Source organism: Lagenorhynchus albirostris, chromosome 4, assembly GCF_949774975.1.
Source record: "Lagenorhynchus albirostris chromosome 4, mLagAlb1.1, whole genome shotgun sequence".
NCBI classification, from domain to species: Eukaryota; Metazoa; Chordata; class Mammalia; order Artiodactyla; family Delphinidae; genus Lagenorhynchus; species Lagenorhynchus albirostris.
Window position 1 is genome coordinate 30,087,466 of NC_083098.1, and position 13,198 is coordinate 30,100,663.

General features: G+C 39.9%; 2 protein-coding genes across 5 annotated transcripts in view; one reads left to right on the plus strand and one right to left on the minus strand.

Annotated features, from left to right (window-relative positions):
- The window catches only part of LRBA (LPS responsive beige-like anchor protein), a 730,232-nt gene that overhangs the window by 287,101 nt on the left and 429,933 nt on the right, over positions 1-13,198 (minus strand). The gene's annotated exons all lie outside the window — the stretch shown is intronic.
- Positions 10,278-12,821, plus strand: MAB21L2 (mab-21 like 2). Its single transcript, XM_060147141.1, has one exon. It carries the CDS (start codon positions 11,188-11,190, stop codon positions 12,265-12,267), a length of 1,080 nt encoding a protein of 359 aa, XP_060003124.1. The 5' UTR covers positions 10,278-11,187; the 3' UTR covers positions 12,268-12,821.

A 13,198-nucleotide genomic window follows, 5' to 3' on the forward strand; every position in this document is an offset into this window, starting at 1 on the left:
CAAAATAGAGATTGGTTTAAATTTAAAATATTTCTCAATTATTTTATATCCCTTTCAGAACATGTTACTTTTAATCAAAACCTGTTACACTTTTGTGCTTATGTGAATACAAACTACATCTACCTTTAAATGCAAATATCCATATGAAAGGCTTTTAAAACAAGTCAGCCTCATTGCTTTTTAAAATTCAGAAGCAACCATAATTCATCAAACTTTAATCATTAAATGTTCAATTCCTGACTATTTTATTTTGGAAAGTAATATAAAACGAATTTGAAGGTCAAATAGTAACTGGTTAATGGCTAATACCTAACATTTACAAATGGTTCAAGTTTTTTCCTACTTAAAATTAGTCTGCAGTTAAAACATTTAAGAAGAGATTAGGAATTATAAAGGATTTTAAGAGAATTTCTAACTGCTAAACTTTTATAAGTTCAGAGATATCGTGATTAAATAAAGATCTAGTCTAAATTAAAAGCGAAACCATACAGTAATAACCTAGCTTAATTATGCTTGCAGAGTATCTTTACAAATGATTAGCCCATTTCTTTACTTCTTAACTAAGTAAACACTCTTCTTAAATTCTCAAAAGCTTAAAAGTAAACTCTGATTTTCATAGTTGCACTGACTTTTCCAAATGAAAACTTCAAAAACTTACAACAATACAGTTACTGACTCTATTGCTAGATCCAGTATGTGTTCAAGTAGAGAAGTTTAGCTCTATAACTTCCACCCCTCAACCTAAACCTCCAAGTCACTTGTCAGTTAAGGGTTGGGCGATTTATTGACCAGCCCTGGATGCATACTGTCAGTGCTGAAGGAAATATGAGAGAGGGTTGTCGCTACTGTTCTGGAGCTCATTGATAATGACATACCTGCCTCTGTCACCCATTACCCATACTACAAACTACTTAGACCTAACTGAAAAATCAATAGCCTACTTGCACTGGTTCCTGTGGCTGCCTCCTTTGATTGTCAGCTCCTGTCTAGGGTCAGCACTTACATGAAAGGGGCTGTGACTGCCTGATGCTTTCAGGACAACCTAACGATATGAAACTAGCCAACAGAACAGTAAATTCTGTCTCTCTGCCCTCCTCATCAATTAGGCTTTGACTAGGCTTGCCTGTAGAAACCTGACCTTTTAAGTTTAGGTGAATATGGACTAGCTGAACACACCATTGCCCTCAGCACTGAGCCAGGAAATCTACTGACAAGTTAAACAAAACAGAAGGTTGTAACTGTCATAATTTGCATTGCACTTTCACGCCAACAAGGGTGTTATCAGTAGGGGCAAGCCCTGGAACACACAACTCCAGCACCCTTAAGCCACGCTACTCATAAATTTTCAAGGGAAGTGAGATAAAACATAAATTCACAAATAGCAATGCCTTTCGCATCTCTTAGTCTTTTAGGTTTGCACTCTGCAAACCCACCGAGTGTCCATCAACAACTCTCTCGGTGGTCACCTGGCACGCCTACTGCATTGACGACAGACTTCCAAAGAACACAATATAGAAGTAAAATAACTCAACTATGCCCACTGAAAAGGTATTTTAGAGAGAATTTATAATACAGCAGACAGCCTGATTGATCTATATCTCAAAATGAGAACAATTAGATCTCAATATGTTGTCTTTTCCTGTCTCACTTCCCTCCCTCCAAAAATATCCACAAGCTCAGACAAATAATAAGTTATCGCATAAGTGAAAGGAGGTGTTGAAATTACTTCCTACCATGCTACTCTGATACAGCATCTTTTACAGTTTGAGGGAAAACTAAGAACATCTGTAAAATAAAAGATGTTAACACTTTTATGCTTGTCAGGTCTTCTGATGAAAACAAGTGAAAAGCATGAGAAAGTAGTATAAAACTTACTTTAGTGACTCATGTTTTGAAAAACATTTCCCTGCTTGGGTCTATGTTTTAACACAACATGAATACGGTAATGTTACAGTTGCTTAAAGCAGTGTCATTTCTCTAAAGAGAAGGCTGAACTTTCCATTTTTAAAAAAAATTTTTTAAGTTAATTATGAACTTGAACTTTATTTGGCTCCACGAACTAATATTTACAGAATAGCTAACCTTAGTGAAAATATCAGAAACATTGAAAGACAATTCAACAATTTGAGGAAAAAAAAAAAAAAAAACACCTGCCAACCTTGCGTACACCTTTAAACACATACGGTTCTGCTGAATATACAAGAATACACAGCCTGTTTCATTTTCATATTTTTATGATCCAACTCCTATCAAAGAATAATTAGTATACTTTTAGAATCTATTCCAACTTGCTAATGGGTTGTCCCTCACAACTGTCTCCAATCTATAATTTGCATTTTTTCCCTTAAGTCTAAAATATGGAATATAACGATCTGTAAGCTTATTCTTTCTGTGATTTTTTTCACGTTGAAAACTTTCATATGCATATATTAGAACAGCACTGAAATTCTAAATGTGTGCAGAAAGGTTTCTGATTTAAAATCAATGAATAAAGATATAAAAAAGGACTTTAATCATGTTAGGGTAGGAAATTACAGATTTTTGTCTATCTAGAAGAGGTAGAAAAAACTCTTCATCTATCCCCCCATTTAACAATTGAGAAAATAGTGAGTGGAGATAGTGACTTGATCAAGGTCACTCACAGGGTTTGTAGCCAAGCTAGGATAAAAATTCAGGGCTTTTTATCCCCTAGACTAATGCTCTTTAATACTATCATACTGTCTCCCTTTCTTTATCTTATCTATGCAGGTAAGCTATGTGACAGCAAGGAACTTATATTTAAAAAAATACATAGCTTTGTATCATTTGTTTTAAATTGATGCTACAATTTATAGAAAGTTTTAACTAATTTGAAGAAAAGATTAGATTTGTAGAGCATTTAACCAACAAGGTACTATAGAACAAATAACTATTAGAAATAGAAGATCTAATTAAGTATGGTTGGAACCCTTTACTTATCTAATATGATGATTAACTGTGCATCTGGTAGCCTTTCAGGTCCTTTGTGTGCACCTATCTGATAGCAAAGTGAAAGGGCATGGACAGTGTCTGGTCCCAGCAAGCAAATCATTTGGAAACAGTCATAGCCATAGATCAAAGATTTTTCACTCTATCTTGGCTGATTTAAACCTACTAACCCAGGTTTCATCTACAGACAAAACCAGTCAGAAAATAAGAGAGTGACTCTTTAGGATCCAAAGATAACAAGGGAAGAGAGAAAGGGAAAACTCAGAAAAGAAACAGACTGGCAGAACCTTGATATACATAGGCCAAGACAGCTGTTTTATATCCTAGCTTTATTTCACATGGTTAAAGGAAAAGTTTCCATTCCTTAGATCATCAAATATTATTTCATTTATACTACACAGATGTCTTCTATACGTAGATTAGAGCCAATGAAGGATTTTTGTTGTTGTTATTCAACCACTACCAGGAATCAGAGAAACCTCTCAGCACATCACTTTTACGCTAATTCACAATGTTTAAAGGAAGGAACAAGCTAGATTTTTTTTAACATTTTCATTAAAAATAACACAAGCTTATTAAAAATTTCCTGTAATCTTAGCAGAAGATTGATGCAAAATTACTACTACTAATAATATTATAGATGGAGTGCTGCAGACCTGTATATTTCAAGAGAAACTAAGATGTTTAAAAGGGCTAGTTTTCCTGAAGTGTAACAAAAACTTACCTACGATATGCTTAACCGATAATTTTAAACATAGGCCCACGAAATGTCTCGTATGGCCTGAAAGAAATATAGAACGTAACACCAAGTCTTATATTTTGAACTAAGTACGGCTCAGTACAGGCATAATCTACACCCCAAATCTCAATCATCTGTTTTGTAAATGTCTGGCACTGATGGCAAAGGCAAGTGGAAATGGGAGTGGGAATGACTCTGAAATCCCAAGAAACATATCCTACATGTGAATCAGTAGTATTATCTTATTAAACTAAGGATATCACATCTTCTTTAAAGCGTAAAATTCAATGTTCCGAATGGAAATGAATGAAATTGAAATCAAGAGCCTTGATTTATTTAGCATCAAGTTTAACATCAATAATCCTGATTTTCTGTCTATTTTGTGGAAGTGATATTAAAGACCAGTAAAATTTGTTTCTCAAAGGTGGAGGAGACACAAATAATAATCCACTAATTACACAATCATACCGTAAATAGTTAAGAACTGGCTTCTACTAAAAGCACCCTTTCATTTGTTGAAAATTATAGTGAGTCATGAAAGCCAAAGTTATTAAACAGAAAAAATATAATATATACCTCACAGTATATTAATAAGTTAAAATTGTTAAAAAGGAAGGAAAGAAGACAGAAAGGTAGAATCTTATTTAACTTTTCAGAACTGTTCAACTGTCTTATAGAAATAAAGGAATGTGACTGCTACAACTCAAAACTGTGTTTCTCTAAAATGAGAAAAAGCTAAATGTTTCTTGGTAAAGTCAAAAGACATAAATGAAAATATAGTAAATTCAATGAAAAATACTTGCCGAATTAACTCAGATTGTCTTAACACTGTATATCCTAGCTCAGTAATACAAGAGTATTTACATTTCAGTCAGGCTAAAAGCTGCTCACTTCCATTCTCCTGAGTACAAGTTCTTTGCTCTATCACTGTCCATTTTGATGATATTATGTATAGCTTAATAATGTACTCATACACAGCTGAGTACTAAACTTGGGGAAAAAACAAACATCTATTGTACTTTCAATATTCTCATCCTACTAAATTATACAAGAATTAGACTTGTAAAAGTTTAATAGGTGTAAATATCACTAATCAAATACATTATCCAAGGTAACCCAAACAAACTTAATCCCACAAAACAATATTCAAAAGTACATAAAAGCATTTATTTTTCAGTACAGTTTGAGGCTTAGTAATGCAAAGTTAAAGCCATTGCTTTGACCTTACAGAACATTAAGTTCAAACTGTTCAAATGACAATACCCTTGGGTTACCAATCAAAGTGATTACAAGGTTTGGGGTTTTTTCAGGTTTTTTTTAAAGCTATTTTGTGAAAGAAATTAAAAAAACAACTTGTTTTAGCAGCATGATTGACCATTTAAAATTAACAAGCACTATGGTGAACTGCTCAAAGAAAACATTCTATTACTGATTATTCTCCTGATTGATTCCAGAATAATAATTATCAATAGCTTATAAACAATTTCTATGATACTTAGGAGATTTGGAAAATTAGATCATTTGACAGAGAATGGAAGAGAATGCAGCTTTACTCTGACTTTTAATACAATGTGCATAGTATAATCCTGACAGTTGGTGCTGTTAAAGCTTCTTACAGATAGTTTAATATAATTACTTCAATAAAATTTCATCAACTAATACACTAACAAATTGTGTTTGGGTTATTTATTTTTCTTCTTGTTTTTACTGGAATCGTTTTTAAATTCAGAGAATTTAATCGTTATTTATTGCCCCTTTTACATCTTGACCCCCTAAAAAGAATTTTTTTCTTAAAAAATATTTTTATAAATATATTGAATGATTAAGCATATAAGAACCAAACATTTAGCAACTGTACAGATATTTTAAAGTTAGATTTTACAGGATAAGAATATATACAGGTAAACATGTGGTCTTTTGTTTTCCAAAAAGTATAAATCCTTCAGAGAGTTGATTTTTTTAAGTCAATAACCTGATTATTTTTTTAATAATTCTAAAATATTTTCCTGGAAAACAAAATCATATAATCTAAAATCTGTATACTCTTTAGGAAAGATTATTGAAATACTGTATGCCATTTCTACAGATCATTAATGGATCTTTTAAGTCCCAGTGATATGATAAAGTAAAAACTGCACTGAAGTTTAACTCAGTAAGCACATTTCTAAGTAAAGATCAGCAAAAAATAAAACAGTTTAAGCATTTTGTATTCTCTGGAAATGTAAACGGGATTATAACTGTCAGATGTACAGAAGCACTGACTGCAGCCATTCGTTTGGTTTTGCTTCTGAGAAACACAACATGAACTACTGAATCATTTCTTTTCAAATCCATACATTCCCTGCAGCAGTTCAAGCTTCATCAGCAGTGCAAGAATGTATAAAAATGACAGGCAAAGAGCATTAGTTTTCTTTTTTCTCTCATACTGTTTGCCTGTAAATGGAAGACAGGGTTCTTTCTCAAATCACTTAAGCTGAGGATGTTTAAGTCAATTGCTGAAAGAAAATATGACTGAATTCTCTATGCAAGAAAGTATCATAAATGGAGAAACTGAAAAAATCAAGTACTGTGTTATTATCCTAGAATAAAATATTACAAGATTAGCATTCTAACTTAGTTGCCCATTATTCTTCAATTAGAAATATTTTCAGTTTTTTAAGTATCCTGTCAACTCATCACATTATTTTAGCACCATTCATAAAGTACCTGGTTCTGCTTCTAATTTTAAATATAAAAAGGCATTCAAATTAAAATACACACATTTTCTTTCAAAAACATCATATTTGTATAAATAGTTAACATTTTGATTTCCAAGTTTCTGTACCCATAAGTGTTTCACTGAAAAAGGAAATTCAATTAATAATTAAAAGTTTATTTAACCACGATCAAGTAAAGATAGGATCTAATGTATGATCTGGCTACTCTTCTGGAGCTTAAACATTCATATTTTTCAAAAACTAGCACAGTAATTTCTGTAACTTGACTCAATTTTTTAAGGAAATGGGAACTTTTCCGACTAAAGTTTAAACATACATAGTTTATAGTAACTAAAAACATGCCCACCTCACTATCATCATCTAAATTTTCATAAATGTTCCTAAGTGTAAGGATGGTGAAGGTAAATCCTAGAGAAGTCTGAAGGTTACGGGCTTCATGAAATCCAAAACAAAATATTCAAATCACACCCTGAATGTCCTCTTTCTCTTTTCAGTAATGTCTGTAGTCAGACCAACATGATAGGTCTGGGCAGAAGCATGCTGATGTTGGCACTGCCTAAACCAAACAAACAAGATGTTTAACAGTCAAATAAAATGTCCTGCAGCCTCCCTAATGAATTTGTCAAGGACCATCAGATTTCGCTCCCCCTCTTTTGCCTCATTAACTCAAGTATGATGAGACGGATTATAACAAGAGAATACAGATCAATCGGTCTGAAGACTTGAAGTGGCTTTTAGCCTCTAGAGTTTCTTTCTCTCACTTGGTCTCCTTTAATAGAATACGGTATCTCCTGCAGAAGGGGCTGCCACTCCGTTTTAATACACCATCAAGGAGCTGCTGATGGACTTCTATACTAACATACATAAAAGCAGAGGTGACAGGGGCTCTTCAATTACAGCCTCCTCGGATACCGTTTCCCCCTTCAATTATTCAACCAGAGGAAGAGCGGATCCGCAAACACACAGCTGAAGCAGCTCTTAGAGCAGAGGCAGCCAGAGTGAGTTGGGGTGGGGGAGGGGAAGGAAGGGAACAAGCAAGAGGGAGCATTATTTGCTGGAAGTGTTTAAGTTTATTGCTCAAATGATGTTTCTAATTAGTACCACGGCAATAAATTAAAGTCGCCTTTGTTTAACTGATTTATTATTTACTAGAGCATCTACCTTGGACAGGGTAAATTGGTAATGAATTGTTTTTAAATCAAAACATTTGTAACATTTTATCATTCCCTCGGCCTCAGTACCTAAAAGTGGAGAAGCGAGGGGACAAGGGTGGGGCGAAGCTTGGTCGTGCCGACAGAGCAGGGAGGAGAGGAGGAGTGGGGTGCCGGGCGAGTGGTGGCGCCAAGACCCGCGCGGCCGGGGCCGCCCCACGCGAGAAGGGCGTGCGGACAGAGGGCGCTGGGTGCTGGGCGCCTGCCCGCGGGCGCGGGAGCGCGGAGGAGGGATGACGCCGTCAGCCCGGGGCCTTCTGCAAACACTCCCTGGGGCGTCGCGGGCCCGGCCGGTCCACGCGCGAGGCCTCAGCGGCTCCAACCGGGGGCGAGGGTCGGGGCAGGGAGAAGGAAGCTCCTCACCCTCTCACCCCGCCACCAGTCTCCGCCCAGTAACTGCCCTCGGGAGAAGCCGCGCGGGATCCTCTTCTGGCGTTCACACCACTCCCCGCCGCAAAGTGCCCCTCCTGCCAGTAACAGTTCCCAGAGCGCCACTGTGGCCTCGTGGCCAATCGCCGGGGTGCCGGCAGAGCCTGGGCGTCCCACACGCGCGGACCCTGAAGGCGCCGGCTCGCGTACATCCTCCTGCCGCCCGGGGTCCGACGCCAGCCGCACGCACGCACGCCGTAGCCCGCCGGAGCCCGCGGCCGCCGGCGCCGCTGAGACTCCCGAGAAGTCACTAAAGCTCTGCGCCCCGGAGTCCCGCGGACGCGACTGTTCGTCTCAACTCCTGGCCACTGAAGACATCCCTGGTAACAATGCCGACTTGATGAAAAGAAGGAAAAAAGGACAAAGTTCTTTAGGAAGAGACATGTCGCTACGAGACTGAAGGGGTGACAAGATACCAGTAGTCCGCACCAGATGTGTAAGAACGAACCAAGGAGGTCCAAGCGTCTGCCATCAAGTACCTGATGAAACAAACTTTCCCTATGCAACTGAATTCAGGTTCATCTGGTTCAGCCTTAAGACAGCAAGTCAAGCCTTCCCACGGGGTTTTGCAAAAGCCGCATACCAGGTTTTGCAAAATGAAGTCTTCGCACAACCGGCTTATAGATTTTCTTTGTTACAGCATTATCGGAGTACATAACGTCCAAACTCTAACTAAAAACATTCCCATCTACTTGATTTGTCTTAAAAAGATTCAGAATCCACACACCTGAGGTTCAAACATAAATTCTAAGCAAATCAGAAACACTGTTACAGCTCTTTCAACCAAAAGTACCTAAAGGCTACCATGGTACAGCTCGAAAGTATAATACTTATACTAAAAGCACATGCATGAGTTTCACTGAAATGCCAAGGGAGGAGTGAAGCCATCTGTGTAATCAATAACAGGATAGTTATAGATTTTTGCAGCAGTGAAGTCTTTTAAAAGCAAGAGTCAATTATGAAAATAAAATGAGTTTACAAATGAAATTCTCTACTGCCTGAAAATATACTCAAAATTAGATTTACAACATTAACATTTTAAGAAAACTTTAAATCAGGTTCATATTTACTTCCCTTCATTTTTATTAAGTTTAAAATAATTTTAGTGGCTTATTTAAAAAGTATATCCAACAAAATTTTACCATATATAAATCTGCACCATTTCTCACAACTTAAACATATTTTCTCTCTGATAACAATTTACTCCTTGTAACAATAAATAACATTAAATATATCTGAATCTTAATTATGAAATAATTATCAAACAAGGTGCTTGTACCATTTTTGTCCTGCCTCATTTTTCAACAGCATATGGAAATTACTGAAAAGAGATTTACGATTATAAACTCTCACCCCATGTCCACTCCCCCCACCCCCCAACTGGCACACATATACAGCAATTGCTCTGGCTCTTAGCAACAATGGGAGGGGAGGGGAAGAAAAGGGAGGAAGATTTTGCCTAAGGAAAAAATCTAGAAAAATTTAGGTCCTTTCCCAGATTTCCCTTCCTCCTCCCATTTGCCTTTAAGCGAAAGTAATTTTGTTAGCTTTTGCACCTTCTTCACAATGTTGATAGAAAAACAAAAAGTGAACCTTTCTGAACCACTGCTACTCTCCCTTGAGTCATTCCAGCCATCTCCAAGAAGTCCCTTCTCTATACACTCTCTTTTTCTTCCTTGCAATTGATAAGAGAGGAGGATAAAGAAGAGGGGGCTGCAAAATGTGTGTGAGCATTTGACTTCTACTATCTCCTCCTATTTTCTTACTTCTCTCTTTACCCCCTTTCTTTATCAAGTGCAGCGGTGGCTGCTACCGTTTGCCAAGCATGCCTGTCTTCTCTCTCGGATTGGCTAAAGCACTGACAGCTCCAACAGCGATTGTAGGAACTGAAGCTCCACCCCCCTCATGATGGCCCAGGACCATTCATAAACTAAATAACTCCAGGAAACAGCAGGAGAGAGAGAGAGAGAGAGAGAGAGAGAGAGAGAGAGAGAGAGAGAGAGAGAGAGAGAGAGAGAGAGAGAGAGAGAGGTGCTGGGGGGTGGGGTGAGAGAAAGAGGGAAAGAGAAAGGAAGGGAGAGAAAGGAAGGGAGGGGGAGAGAGAGGAAGAGAGATTAGGAGGGAGAGGGAAAGAGAGACATCGGAGGGAGAGGCGACTCAGAAAGTGGAATCTGCACAAGCAACCTAAAGGGGGAGGAGAAGAAAAACCCTCGAATCGTTATAACTAAACCCCAGATGCAACGCAAGCAACGACTTCGTCACACTAAAATAGATTTTGTGACGGCCAAAATTATAAATTACGAAGCAGAAATGAGTATCAAACAACTTCCAGCGGTTTGCACCTAGAGAAAGACAAGAAGAACGCACTGCAAACAAACCAACCCAGTCCAAACAACGCCTCCAGTAGGAAAAGAGGAAAACCGCTACAAGAGGACCCCCTGAGAAGAGACCAGACCTACACGCTGAGAGTGCGGGGCATCTGCAAACCTCTGAGTGTGCTGCGGACTGAGTTGCACTTCGCCGCTCTCTGGACATTAATTACACCCTTCACCTTCCATCTGGGGGAGGGTGAGGAGAAAAGCACTCACCTAATCTGAATAAAGAAGTGCTACCAGCGTGGGAGAGAAGTTTAAGAATGAAACACTGAATGTTTCGCTTTTATTTTTAAATTTACTTTGGCATTTAAAAGACCTCATTTCCAGATTCCTGGGCCATCTCCGCTGCAGACGCCTAAGCCTAACCTCTTGGTAACCTGAATTTTTCTCTCTCACCCTGTCTCCCCACCCCCCTCCCCTTCATCTCGCCCGCAGGCACATCTTTATTTCACATATCAAGAGAAAGCAATAAAGTCCCAGCAGGTACTTTTCTTTTTCAAAGATCATCCTTTTTTTTTTCCTTTTTTCCTTATTTTCTGGAGAAGAAAAAAGCTTTCAAAAGAGGGGAAGGAAAGAGCTAGACGGCTGAAGCATCAGCCGGGCAGCCCAGGTGGAAACAAGAGTGAAAGTGGGGCTTAGGGGAGCGCAGCGCCTCTTTCGCAAGCCGCAGGGCCACCACCAGCACGTGAGCCTTGGATCCCTCAACGTACTGCGAGACGCCGGTGTACAGCCCGGACCTGTGCCCCAACATGATCGCCGCTCAGGCCAAGCTGGTTTACCAGCTCAATAAATACTACACTGAGCGCTGCCAAGCGCGCAAGGCGGCCATCGCCAAGACCATCCGAGAGGTCTGTAAGGTGGTCTCGGACGTGCTAAAGGAAGTGGAGGTGCAGGAGCCTCGCTTCATCAGCTCCCTGAGCGAGATCGATGCCCGCTACGAGGGGCTGGAGGTCATCTCGCCCACAGAATTCGAGGTGGTGCTCTACCTAAACCAGATGGGCGTCTTCAACTTCGTGGACGACGGCTCACTGCCCGGCTGCGCAGTGCTCAAACTGAGCGATGGGCGGAAGCGGAGCATGTCTCTCTGGGTCGAGTTCATCACAGCGTCCGGCTACCTCTCGGCGCGCAAGATCCGCTCACGTTTCCAGACGCTGGTGGCTCAGGCGGTGGACAAGTGCAGCTACCGGGATGTGGTCAAGATGATCGCGGATACCAGCGAGGTCAAGTTGCGCATCAGGGAGCGCTACGTGGTGCAAATCACTCCGGCGTTCAAGTGCACCGGTATCTGGCCTCGCAGTGCTGCACAGTGGCCTATGCCCCACATCCCCTGGCCCGGCCCCAATCGGGTGGCGGAGGTCAAGGCCGAAGGGTTCAACTTGCTCTCTAAGGAGTGCTACTCGCTGACCGGCAAGCAGAGCTCTGCGGAGAGCGACGCCTGGGTGCTGCAGTTCGGAGAGGCTGAGAACCGCCTGCTGATGGGCGGCTGCCGAAACAAGTGTCTCTCGGTGCTGAAGACGCTGCGGGACCGCCACCTGGAGCTGCCTGGCCAGCCGCTCAATAACTACCACATGAAGACGCTGCTGCTGTACGAGTGCGAGAAGCACCCGCGGGAAACGGACTGGGACGAGGCGTGCCTCGGAGATCGTCTCAACGGCATCCTGCTGCAGCTCATCTCCTGCCTGCAGTGCCGCCGCTGCCCTCACTACTTTCTGCCCAACCTCGACCTTTTCCAGGGCAAGCCCCACTCGGCCCTGGAGAGCGCTGCCAAGCAGACCTGGAGGTTGGCCAGGGAAATTCTCACCAATCCCAAAAGCCTGGACAAACTATAGGGTGCTGGGGACTGCTTGAAAAGCGACACAAACAGGAATGCTCTCAAACACACAACACACAACTCGGCGACAAACAGCGGAAACTCCAGACACAGACTTTTATGTAAGCCACCTAAGAGAAACGGGAACCTGGCAGAAGACTTCCTTAATTAACAAGCAAACAAAAGGAGAGCAAACCAACCGAACACACAAAATCACATTCTTGCACAAAAGTGATCCTTCTCTTCCAAACAATGTGAATTTAAAAGGTCACACAACAGAAGCAATCGGGCTTTGCCACAACAAAATGAAACCCAAGGTACATTTTCAATCAAAATATAGTAGTTTCTCCCTTTTCCTTCTCTCCCCCTCTTCATTCTCTGTCTCTGTCTCTCTGTCTCTCTCTCCAATTTGTTTTGGGTTGCCTGAATGTTGTCACCAAGTGAAAAAAAAGTATTTAATTATATGTAAAATTTCTCTTTTAAACAAAGTTTTGCTGATGTTAAATGTATCTCAGTGCCAATGTCAGATGTGCCCCTTCCTCCCCCGCACCTCTTCCCTCACCCTAAGCAGTCTTGTTGAAAACAGTAATAAAAATACTACTTTACATTGTAAATGACTGTTTGTGGATTGTTCTTAAATGAAGGAAGGTGAGATCACAATTTATTATTTACAATATAAAGATGTGAACTTGAGGAATGCAAGAAGCTTCCATTTTAACTCTAGTTTGTAAAATTTACAAATGCAGCACATTTTGTAGATTTAACGATTCAAGTTCCCACCAAAATCTTTAGAAAAGAGAAAATATTAATTTTACACAACTATAATATATGTTTGTTCTGTAGATTTTAAGACTAAAAGTAAAATCTTATTTCACACTTGAAAGAACAGATTTTGTATGGAAGAACTGATTTTGATCCTAATTTTTACAAGAAAAGTTTTTTCACATTAA

What these genes read in the sequence shown, in the direction of transcription:
- MAB21L2 (XM_060147141.1), top strand. Translation starts at nt 11,188, where the DNA reads ATGATCGCCGCTCAGGCCAAGCTGGTTTACCAGCTCAATAAATACTAC.